Here is a 12,486-nt window from a genome sequence, read left to right on the forward strand (position 1 = left end):
GTCTAAATAACCAAGTTGGAAGTGGATCAGGAAAAAAAGAATTTTAAACTGCCCCAATACTTTTAGATCCTGGATTTATATTATTTTGAAAGACTCCCCTATGCTAACATGCATGTTAATGAATTTAACTCAAAATGAAACTCTTTTTATTACCCATTCCAGATCTGAAGAACTGGGCAGTTTACAATAAATGCAAGCCAAAAAAAAACCAATTTCACAATAAAAAAACATAATTATAGCCACAAAGTGCCAGTCAAATGGGGCCAAAATGTTTGGAAAAGAGCTGCTTTAAATTGTTTTTCAACTATTAATAAATTTGGGTTATTTCTTGGGTGAGGATATACCTGAAGCATAGACTATCAGAGACATGTGTCATTTTTCCTACAGTTCACTTTGAGACTACATGTATTGCTTGTATACAAAATACAGAACAATTTTACAAGCTTATTCTTTAAGATTCCTCCCATTATTCATATTGTCTTTTACTATGACAGACTATAATTGAGAGGATGCAAAATCCACTTCTTTAGATTTCCCAAACTGAAACACTTCACATCTAACAAGACAAGACGATGGCTTGGCCAACTCAACAGGATCTGGCTAGAAGAGTTCAACTCAATAGTGTAACCAAGTGAGTTTATTTGCCAGATACATAGAATATTTTTCATAATGCCCTATAGATACTGAGATTCACACTGAACCAGTTCCTTTAAAGAGGGTTACTATCTGGCTCAATTATCACATGAGAAGAGTAAAAAATACCTGAAAGGAAATAGCCTTTCCTGCTTTCCTGCTAGTGTGACTCTTGCCAGGTAGCTGTGTATGGTGGAATGGCAGAACTTTGAACTGGCCTCCCAATCATGTAATGAATCAGCCTTTATAGTTGTTAGATTTACTGAATATCCTGTTTTTCCTCTATTAGTGTGCATCCTTTCCCAAGTTTTGCCAAAATAACTCAGTGAGGTGGATTTGATGGAGAGGCAGTCAGTGGCCCACGGTTAATCAATAACTTTTATGACTGAGAATCTCTCGGGTTTTAGTACAATAACTTAATCACCACACCACAATAACTAATTAGAGTGTGAAAGGTTATTTTGGAATACCTACCTTTTTTGTTAGGGAGTCATCTGAATCAGAAGGCATTCTGGTTGATACATGAAACATTACTTCAACCATAGAGGTAGCAAAATATGGAGTGGTCAATCCAGTGCTTTTGTTTTTCTGTAGTCCTCCCATAAAACCACAATGATTTGTTAGGTTCACCTAAAATAAAAAGCCATTGCAACATAAAGTATCTGTATAATATAAAGTAGAGATTTTTTGGACTAGGTCTAAAGGATATGAAATGGAAGGAGGAGACATGTACATTTGTTCATTGCCATTCGAAATCCATTCGAAATCAAGATTATTGATTTTTTAACAACAAATATTTCGGGTTCACAAAGCTAAAAAAAATTAGCCCAACCTAGTGAAATCTATATAAATAATTCTACTCTGCCACAGAATTATTCTTAGGCACATGTTTTACGGTGGTTAGATGGCATACCTAGCACATGGGACTCCCAAAAGTGAGCTGATCTACATTAATCCCATCTATTGTTATTTCCAGTAGCAATTGGAATGGTAATTTTCAAGCATACTACAGGTAGTCCTCGACTTACAACAGTTCATTTACTGACAGTTCAAAGTTATGTTACTGAAAAAAGTCACTTATGACCGTTTTTCACACTTGTGATCATTGCAGCCTCCCCATGGCCATGTGATCAAAATTCAGACACATAGCAACTGGCTCATATTTATGATGGTTGCATGTCCCAGGATTAAGTGAGCACCTTTTTACTTTCTCACAAGTAGTGTCAATGGGGAACCAGACTTACTTAACAACCATGTTATTAATTTAAAAACAGCAGTGATTCCTTTATGGCAAGAAAGATCGCAAAATGAGGCAAAGCTCACTTAACAAATGTTTCCCTTAGCAACAGAAATTTTTGGCCTAATTATGGTCTTACGTTGAGGACTACCTGTACTCTCATACTGGTGGTTTAACAATGACTATGACATTTTAGTAACCAAAATTAGGCTCAATGCAGTGGACACTGGAATTGTGAGTGGGAAAGATCTGTCGTTCAGAAATAACATTTCCTCTTAATAAATGGAGCTCTTCTAAAGAGAGCAATTTTAAACAGGTGCTAGCTAGGATTTGATATTGTTCCTAGATGTAAAAGAAGCAGAGCTGGTCTTCCTATCACCAAATATAGAACTGGCAAATTACACAAATATTGAAATGATTATGAAAATTTACAACATAATCTCCAGGTATTATAAGAATAATTGTGAAACTAACACATGTCCCTGTTCTTCCCACCATTCAAAGAGAACTTGGCTTTTAAGAAAATCACATACATCACAAACTCCAGTGATGTCTATTTTTTCTGCTGATAAAAGTCTGTTATGACAAAAAAAATCTGCTTCAGATACATGATAGGAATGTTAACCACCCCCTTATAAGTCCTATAAGCAGCTTGTGAAATAGGATGATAGTTCTTTCAGACTGAAAGAATAACAGAATAAGAGTTGGAAGGGACCTTGGAGGTCTTCTAGTCCAAGCCCCTTTCTAGGCAGGAAACCCTACACCACGCCAGACAAATGGTTATCCAATATCTTCTTAAAAACTTCCATTGTTGGAACATTCAAAAATTCTGGAGGCAAGTTGTTCCACTGGTTAATTGTTCTAACTGTCAGGAAATTTCTCCTCAGTTCTAAGTTGCTTCTCTCCTTGATTAGTTTCTACCTATTGCTTCTTGTTCTACCCTCAGGTGCTTTGGAGAATAGCTTGACTCCCTATTCTTTGTGGCAGCCCGAGATATTGGAACACTGCTATCATGTCACCCCTAATACTTCTTTTCATTAAACTAGACATACCAAGTTCCTGCAACCGTTCTTAGTATGTTTTAGCTTCCAGTCCCCTAATCATCTTTGTTACTCTCCTCTGCACTCTTTGTAGAGTCTCCACATCTTTTTTACATTGTGGCAACCAAAACTGGATGTAGTATTCCAAGTGTGGCCTTACCAAGGCATTATAAAGTGGTATTAACACTTCATGTGATCTTGATTCTATCCTTCTGTTTATGCAGCCTAGAACTTGGCTTTTTTGGCAGCTGCTTCACACTGCTAGCTCATATTTAAGTGATTGTCCACTAGGACTCCAAGATCCCTCTCACAGACCACTATTGAGCAAGGTACCACATATACTGTACCTCACAAAGAAATCTCAAATTGTTTTTAATGTTTCTAATTCTTAAATAAATGCTGTTATTTAATACATCACAACATTTTAAAAAAATAAATGAATTAATTAGATTGGGATGAGATAGAAGTGTACCTCCCAACCAAGACCTGCTACAAAATCCTCATATGCTTGGCTTCCTCCAGTGTTAGTCAGGATGGAGTGTTTATCTTCTTGTCCCTCAGCAACATAAAATACTGCAATTTTGTGTGTCTCTCGGCTGTAAGACATATGATTGCAATTATATAAGAATATTCTCTGACATCACTCATAGTGGACATATAGAAAGGCTAATATAATTTCCTTCATTCTGAAGGGGATTGAAGGAGATTTCAGTTTTTATTTATACGTGTCTTTGCTTATTTATTTATACTCCTAAAGCAAGGATCATTAAAAAAAAAAACTCTCTTCATAATATACTGTATAATCAAAATTATGTACTTTATTATACTATAGAAATACTTTTTTTGATTATATAACATTTGTAACATTGCAAAAATAAGTTTCACAATTTTTTCGGGGGGGGGGGGGGATAACGTGAGAAGCCATATCTTAGCTTGGTTTCTAAATGTTTCAAATCAAACATTTTCACTACTATATCTTAAAATAGGTCAATGCTAAAATTCATATGCACAGAAGACTGTAATTCCAAAATTTGTTTGCATTCATACAAACAAGTTTTTCCCCCCAAACAGCAATAAAATCTGGCAATCTGCAATATTTTCTCCTGAAATGGCTGAAAATAATCTTTAAATTTGCTCTAATTGGAAGATATGAACACACATATATTAGCAATATTTTCACAAGTTATGGAGTTATACCTTTCTTTCATTACAATTAGTTATAAGCTTAAAGACCCTATACACTTCATAAAAACTGACCTTGTGGCCAATAAAGAAATACAGTTCTCTGGTTGAAATAAAGCTCTTCTGAAATATGCCTTTTTTTTTTTACATTTAGCCCTTGATTAATGACTGTAATTGACCCTGGCAATTAAGGTTGTAAGACATGATGGTTGTAAAGCGGTCATCATGTGACTGACCTGATTTTATTATCTCTTATGCAATGGTCATTAAGGAAACCCACTGTTTGTTATGGGCCAGTTTTTGCTGGTAACTGGAAGTGAATGCTAGTTTCTGTCAAAAATATTGTAAATTGCAGTCATGTGACTGTGAAACACTGCAAATGGCTGTAAATTAGGCCAGTTGCTGAGTGCCCAACATGCAGTTATATGATTGGGGGTGGGATGATGTTGAAATGTTAAAACCATCTTAACTATGAATGTCTACTAAATGGCCAATTGTAAGTCAAGGACTACCTATAAGCTGACAGAAATACGCTGTGCTTCATATCTAGTCACTTCCATTTCTGTTAAAGCATGAAAGAATCATTAAAGAATGATTCAGTTCAAATGTTAAGAATTAACATTAGCTATTTTATGTTTTTAGAATGTAAGAGTTCTAATAAATTAAATAAGATTGTATTAACTTAGAACTATAGGCACTGGCAGATTTGTGCTAAAAACAATTACTAAGAGGCAAATCTTTTAATTCATTTTTTAAATAAAAATGTCTATTGTCACAGAAATTGGAATATCTTATAACAATTTGAATTCTACATGATTTTAAAAAGTAATGACATTGAAGTGCAATTTAAAAAAGGAAATTACCACACTTAAAAATTGCTTATAGCAGATAACTTGCCATTGTCTTGAATCCAAATTTCGAAGTTCTCGAAGTAGTTTTTCATTTTTTTTCAGAAGATGAAAGCTTCTCCTAAGTAAGGAAATTTAATAAAAAATGTTTTCATTATCTGTGTAGAATGACAGATATAGCAAACAATTACACCTTTTCATTTCGATTTATTATCTCCTACAGTTTCCTTGCCTTTTGAAAAATCTTTTCACATAAAAAATGAAAAGATCTTTATTTATAAAAAGCACACACAAACTTTTTTTTATCCCCGATAATTTTCTGAATCCTTATTAGGGTCTTTACTGTAATTCTTACTCCATTCCACTTCTTTAACCTGGTGACTTGAACAACATTTCCCTTGGAACATATAAACCACTAAACCAAACTGGCTCTCAAATTAGGACTAGAGATTTGGGAATATTAGGAGGCATCTAGGAAGGCATCTTTGAAAAGTAGATAGGATTTTGATGATTCATTAATACATTATGGCATATATTTAGCTGTTCCTCTTCTATAATGTGTCATAATACAAACAAAACAACACCACTATCCTCCTACAGTTGTGTAGTAATTTACATTATGTACACTCATGGCTAAGAAAATCTTAATACAGAAGTGAGAGAACATTTGGATTTAATTTCATTACATCCTTGTCTTGTTTAGCGACTACAATTTGTTCCGTGATTTTGTCGTTAAACAAAAAGGTTGCTAAGTGAACATGTGACACAGAGAGAGGGGGAAAGGAGGGAGAGATGCTCTGAAGATCACTAGTTGCTGCTCTCTCATTCATATAATGTTATCTTCATACAGAGCCCTATGCCTGACAAGATTTTTTTCCCTTTTTACCTCCTCTCAAGGTGGAGAGACTGCTTAAACAAGCTTTCTCTTCCTGACCTACCTTTCTTGATAGCATAGCACTTCCCTTTTAAAAGTGCTAGTGATAGGTTAACCTCTATAACCTTAATTAGTTCATTAAACCTTCTGCCAGCTGGCCTTCTGCCTGAAATTGACCAAACCTTAATCAGTTTAACATTGAAAAAAAAAATTTTTGACCCCAAAATTTTGGTTGTAATTGTACACATTGATTTTTATTAGTGTTTATTAATATAGAATTTGCAAATAGTTGCTAACTGAGATAGTTGCTAAACGAGGAGTGGCTGTCCTGGAAAGAGAAGATATATTCTGCTATTGTTTTTAGTAGCAGCATGTATGTCACTTAAAATCTCTCTCTGTTCTGAAAAAGATCAAATTATGTTGATTTTAAGAGCAAATAATATTATCATTTACCTTTTATCCCAAGAATTCATTCCAAGAATACTAAGGAGTAACCTGCAATAGTAAAATGCCGAATAGGGCTTTTGTGGAATTGGTTCATCCTGCTCCATAGCCTTCATATTTAAGTCACTGAAGTGCTTTTCAATAAAATCTCTCTCTTCAGTGTCCTGTTTAAGGATTGCATTGATTACATCATTTTCCTGCTTCTCTGACACACAGATAGGCTGAGGAGCAGGTATATTGAGAGACACACCTGTCCTCTGTAAACACTCAGGACTAGTGATTCCCACATATTGCAAAAGCTCATCAAGACCATCTTGTTCATCCTTTATAGTATCCCATGTTGGCACAGTGTCTCTAAGTCTTCTTTTTAGTGGAAGAGTAATTCCATCCTTTACATACATTTCTTCTATATATGCAGGAGGTTCTGAGGCATTTTCTGATTTCTCTTGATGGGGCAGTGAAAGCATAAAAGTGGTTGGTTCACTTAGGCCACATAGAGGGGGAGGCCCATACATGATGGCAGAATCCCAAGAATATTTCCCAGACAGATCCCGCACTATAATTCGGACGTTTGAATTGGCTGAGACAAGTCCAGCAGACAAACCTCCTCCAGGCATGTTCTCTTCGGCTCTTATCTGTATACATGAAACTAATGTGGTATTATTTAATACAAAGAACTGGAGATTGGGGTTCTCAAAAAGCTCAGGAGAAAGTTCAAGGTTCTCGCAGAAAGGATTGTCATTATTTTCACATACTTGACTTGTTAGCATAGCAGGCCCCCCACTCATTGGATAATGGCCTAAGTGGTTTACCAGATGAGCTATCACAGTACGAGCCGCCACAGAGATCAGTCCTTGTTGCATATGAGATTTTACTGAAAAACACAAAAACAAAATTCAATACTTTAGGTTTCACTCCTAGCAATGTAAAATGTAATTTCTATCTGTTTAAATGTTAATGGACTCTGAAGAGATGCAGTATGACTTGCATGGCAAGTCATAAAGTGCTGTAAGAAAAATACTGTTAACTGCAGATAATATGCATTTTAATTAAAATAAAAACAATTATTGTTCCTACGAAGGAAACTGATATTTCACAGCTGAAATGATACTGAGAGATATTTTCTCATAGACAATACTGTTTAAGAAAAATTATGACTATTACCGTATTTTCACCCATATAACCCGCCCACGCAGATAACCCGCACACGCATATAACCCGCGGGTTTTCTGGATCGTGTAAAATGTTTCCCGTATACCCCGCCCACGCATATAACCCGCCCACGCAGATAACCCGCACACGCAGATAACCCGCACACGCATATAACCCGCGGCGAGTAAAAGAGAAGGGAAACAGCTGAGATGGGGGGGGAAGAAACGGAGAAAGAAAGAAGCCTGCGCACGCTGGGGAAGAGGAAAGGAACGAAGGAGAAGGAAACAGCTGAGATCGGGGTGGGGGAAGAAACGGAGAAAGAAGCCTGCGCACGCTGGGGAAGAGGAAAGGAACGGAGGAGAAGGAAACAGCTGAGATCGGGGTGGGGGAAGAAACGGAGAAAGAACCCTGCGCACGCTGGGGAAGAGGAAAGGAACGGAGGAGAAGGAAACAGCTGAGATCGGGGTGGGGGAAGAAACGGAGAAAGAAGCAAGCCTCCGATCGTGTAAGCCTCCGATCGTGTAAAATATTTTCTGTATACCCCGCCCACGCATATAACCCGCAGGGGGGCGCTGTGCATGTAAAAACCGCATATAACCCGCGGGTTATATGGGTGAAAATACGGTAATAGTTCTAATAAATTAATTTCATTTTATGGTGTGTATGTATGCCGTTGAAACGTCACCAAGATACTCTCAATCTTACCCGGGAAAAGACCCGAATACACCAAAACCCGCATACCTGTACCCGTGAAAATCTATGAGAAAACACTCTCACTCTCTCTCTCTCTCTCTCTCTCTCTCTCTCTCTCTCTCCCTCCCTCCCTCCCTCCCTCCCTCCCTCTCTCTTCAACATAAATAGTTACAAAGAAAAGTGCTTGTTTTTAAGAAAAGAAAACAGAAAAGAAATAATTACAATCCTGAGGTTAGGTTGAAATCCTAAACATGTTTTGCTGGGAGTAATTTTTACTGAATTTACCGAAGACACTAAATAAATATGTTTAGATTTATACTGTTATTCATTAGAAGACTTTAATAATTTTTCTACTGAAGCTAGTTAATTATAATGCTTTGAATTAATATTCAAAAAATTGATTGGAATGACAGCCAGTTGTGAATTAATTACAATATTATTAATATATTAAAAACAATAATTCTTCTAATCCTATTTTCTAATAAGCACAAATCTTTTTGCTAAAAAGAAGGCTTGCATATTCCCAAAGCCTGAAGCTATAGAACAATCCAAATGGTGTCTTCATTTAGATTTGAAAACGAACAGGCAGATATTAAAAAACATGACTCTTTAATTTTATTACAGACTTTAGAAAAGCTGTTTTCAAGGCAGAAAACTAGCACCTGGCAACTATAGGCCTCAAGCCATTATATAAATATAGAAACACAGAGAGAAAGAGATATACAGATACCCTCAGGTTTAAATTTTATGTTTTTTTTCTTGACTATGAGATTCTTAGTGGGAAGAATGGCTGACATCTGTGTACAGAGTTATTGTAAAAGATGAGTGTAATGCCATAATGTGTGTCCAAACTTGGTTCTTCTAATCCTCATAGTGCCTTTTTCTTTTAGTACAGTTTATATAGCATATTTTGTGTTGTAACTAATTCATTATCTGCTGACCTTTAACGACAGTTGCCTCATAGTGGAATCAGCACTTGACCTGTAGTTTCCTCTTTTTCATTAATATTAATTCTGAGAACTTGACATATTTATAAAGCTATGGATTTCAACATTGTACTGAATGGCTTTATAGAGTTCTTAATATTTCCTTATAAAGCAGGGGTATCAAACTCACATCGTTACGTTGGCGTCACGTGACATATCGTGACTTTCCCCCCTTCACTAAACCACGTGTGGGCGTGGCCAGTGCGTGACGCATCCGGCCCCTGGGGTGGGAGATTGATAGCCCTGTTATACAGTGTAAACATTCTGAAGCAACACAAGCTTCAAACAAGCTTTATTTAATATACTTCCTATTTTTGCCGGATTAATGACTTAAATCTGAAAGTAATGTATTTTTTTTGGAGAATAATAATATTGTGATAATGTTTAAGAAACTTATTTTTGTAGGCCAAAATAGCAACATTTCTTTCTGACATAAACAAATTGGACAAAGTCTTAAAATAAAAGGAGAATCTTAGGAAGTGAGAAGAAAGACAATCAAAGAATTATATTAACACTGTTGTGTACCAAATATAATTTAGGTCATGCTTTTTGATATAAGCTCATTCACAACAATCAGCTTTGTATCTTTTAGAATTGTAGGCTGCTGTGGAAAATGAAAATTACTGAAATTTTAATATTATTAGGAGTACCAAAATTGACAAAATATATACTGGTCACCCAACCACAATTGTCAGGGATCTTTTTAAAATAGGTTATTAACTTACCTAAGACAATATAATAGAAGGGGAAAAAAAATCTCATTTAGGATTTTAAAAAATACCCAGGACTTACTCCTGTGTGGAAATGCACAAATAAAGGACAGCAATGCTGGTGTTTTCTCCAATAGATACTAATTTAAGAAGAGGCGGAGGGAACTATTCAAGGTTGTCTTTTCAAATAGGCAGATTAAACAAATCACAGAGTATTTGCTGTGAACCCATAATTACACATTATTACAGCATACAAAAGCAGTAAGGCACAAAAACCGGCTGCAATTCTTTACCCTTGCAATGTAACATGTAGAGGAAATTAATCTTGGCAACTAGTTTAAATATTAGCTTTGCATAATATGTATAGGTGAAACTGTAATTAGGAGGGAATGAATCCTTTGGTGCTGCTTTCATTCTGACCCTGCAGATGATTACTCTTCACTAATAAGACCACAGCCATTTGACAAAAAGCCAACTACAGTAGCTTGCTTCACTGCTCAGTAAATTTAATAATTACCGTTCCTCCTGCCAATAGTGCTCAAATCAGATTTGTTCAATCCAATACTGAGCTTATTAGAGGACAGCTCTGTGTTCAGAATTCTTTGGCCAAAAAAGTACTTGAAAATGATGAAGCATGCCTTAGACAAGGGTACAATGATTAGCCATTTTCTCCACATAAAAAAAACAGCACGGAGTCACTACAGACCACAAAATCACCTGCTGTTAGCACACAGCTGCTACAAAAAGGTTCTGTATTTATCTAGTCCTTAATACCTTTAAGGAAGCCTAAAGGGAACAGCTTAATATTGGAGGAGAATGATCCTACACAGAATATTTAGCCTCAGTATGAAAGCCTATGTCTCCCAAATTTCTTTTCACTAGTACCATTTAATATTTCATACAAGAAAAAAATCTAAATTAAAATTATTTGAATTATTAATTCAAGGTATTTAATTTTTAGATAAAAAAATAAAGTTTGAAAAAAATAAGTTCATAAGCATGAAGTAAATTTTAAGAATTACAAAATAGTGCATACTAAGTTAAACATTTTGTAATTGCTTGCTTGCTAAATAACATATGTAAATATTTGTTATCAATAAAAATTAAAAAAGTTTTACTTGTTTACTGGGGTAGAGAAAAATCTGTTATGAAGTTGATGTATGTTGTAAAGACGTACTTATTATACCAAAAGGAGTTGTAATTACTCAAAATTATATTAATCTATTCAATGCTTACTGACACTACCTATAATCTATAACGGAACTATTAGAGTGTAATTAAAGAATTAATACTCGAGACTGATACTTCAATATTAGAAAATTTATGATACGTGATCAGAAAAGGAAGTCAATTAAACCAAACAAACCTTCTGTGACTGGCTGGAGTTTGGAAGACCGTTCTGAATCAGGTGAATGGAGTGGTTCTGGTTCTTTTAAATTTTCCAAATGCATAAAAGGATCATAATCCAAAGATGCTAAATCAGACAGGCTCATTGGAAAATACTTCACGTTACTAAAGCACTGAGATCCATAGACACATCCATGAAGAACCTTAAAAAAAACAAAATATACTAAAATCTATATATATAAGTATGAAAGACTAAAGTGAAACCAGGATTGCTTCTCAGAAGATTGACATAAAATCCACCCAGGATACACAGATTTCTTATGTGATATAACTACATTTATACAAAAGAGTACATAATTTTATTTGTCAAAGGAAAAGATGATGAAAATCATTTCATACTATTCTGATTTGTAACTGTTCTCATGATATGTGATTATTATTTAAGGTAGTATCCATTATTGTATTCATATCCTGCTTTTCCTTTCACGCAGTACATTTGTTCCTGTAATTGAGCTACATTGGTCTAAGAGAGAAAGGGAAAGATATTCTGAGTTAATCAAGTGAAGTTAGTATGTCAATGAGTGGCTTCAACTGGATCCCTTTTTTCAGTCCAAACTGACTGTCACATTCCTATCCAAGAGTAGCCTTCTAAAATAAACTGCTACTGAATATGGCTGGGTACTGACAAACCTTGTTACTGGTAATTTAGAATACTGTTTTGATTTTTTAAGGATTTTTTAGGTTTGGAAAATCACTATTAAAAAAATAAATCCTCAATGCTTTTACCTAGATTTGAGATTTTATCTGAGACTGATGTTTGAGTCTGCCTCCCCACAGAGGTATAAATGAAAACACCCCTTTAACTGTGGTACACTAACCAGATAGGATGGGCATGTTCCTAATGCCTTCCCCCAAATAATGCCCTCTGATGGGAGCACACCTTTATTATTACATACCCTGCGGTATGGAATACTCCACACACAAATACACCTGAAGTTCATTAGGTCTCTACCATCCGAGCCTTTTATAAGGTACTGAAGTACTGCTTTTCCATGAAGCATTAAGATAAGATTCGATAACTGCAGATTAGAAGACTGGCTTGGCATCAGGTTTTTGTTGTTTGTAATTTTTTTTTACTGTGTTTAGTTTTATAGTTTTAATATGGCTTTATATGCTGTTTTAACTTTTGATTGGGAGCCACACAGAGTTGGTTAGAAGATGGGCGGCTATATAAATGTTTTAAATGAATAAAAAGGTTTATAATGGCCATCTTCTGCTTGGGTCCATGCAAAGGCCTTTCTGGTTTCTAAAATGTTTTCAATCTGTCCTAATATTTAATA

General features: G+C 35.3%; 1 protein-coding gene across 3 annotated transcripts in view; it reads right to left on the minus strand.

Annotated features, from left to right (window-relative positions):
* RALGAPA1 (Ral GTPase activating protein catalytic subunit alpha 1) overlaps window positions 1–12,486 on the minus strand; it is a 132,257-nt gene that overhangs the window by 37,057 nt on the left and 82,714 nt on the right. For all 3 annotated transcript variants that reach the window (XM_032230895.1, XM_032230912.1, XM_032230904.1), the window contains exons 32-36: window positions 11,166–11,349; window positions 6,268–7,132; window positions 4,990–5,061; window positions 3,383–3,506; window positions 1,108–1,263 (exon numbers count right to left, since the gene is read on the minus strand). In XM_032230895.1, the coding sequence (XP_032086786.1) occupies window positions 1,108–1,263; window positions 3,383–3,506; window positions 4,990–5,061; window positions 6,268–7,132; window positions 11,166–11,349 (1,401 nt within the window). The remainder of the gene's footprint in view (window positions 1–1,107; window positions 1,264–3,382; window positions 3,507–4,989; window positions 5,062–6,267; window positions 7,133–11,165; window positions 11,350–12,486) is intronic.

This window comes from Thamnophis elegans, chromosome 1 (assembly GCF_009769535.1).
Source record: "Thamnophis elegans isolate rThaEle1 chromosome 1, rThaEle1.pri, whole genome shotgun sequence".
NCBI lineage: Eukaryota > Metazoa > Chordata > Lepidosauria > Squamata > Colubridae > Thamnophis > Thamnophis elegans.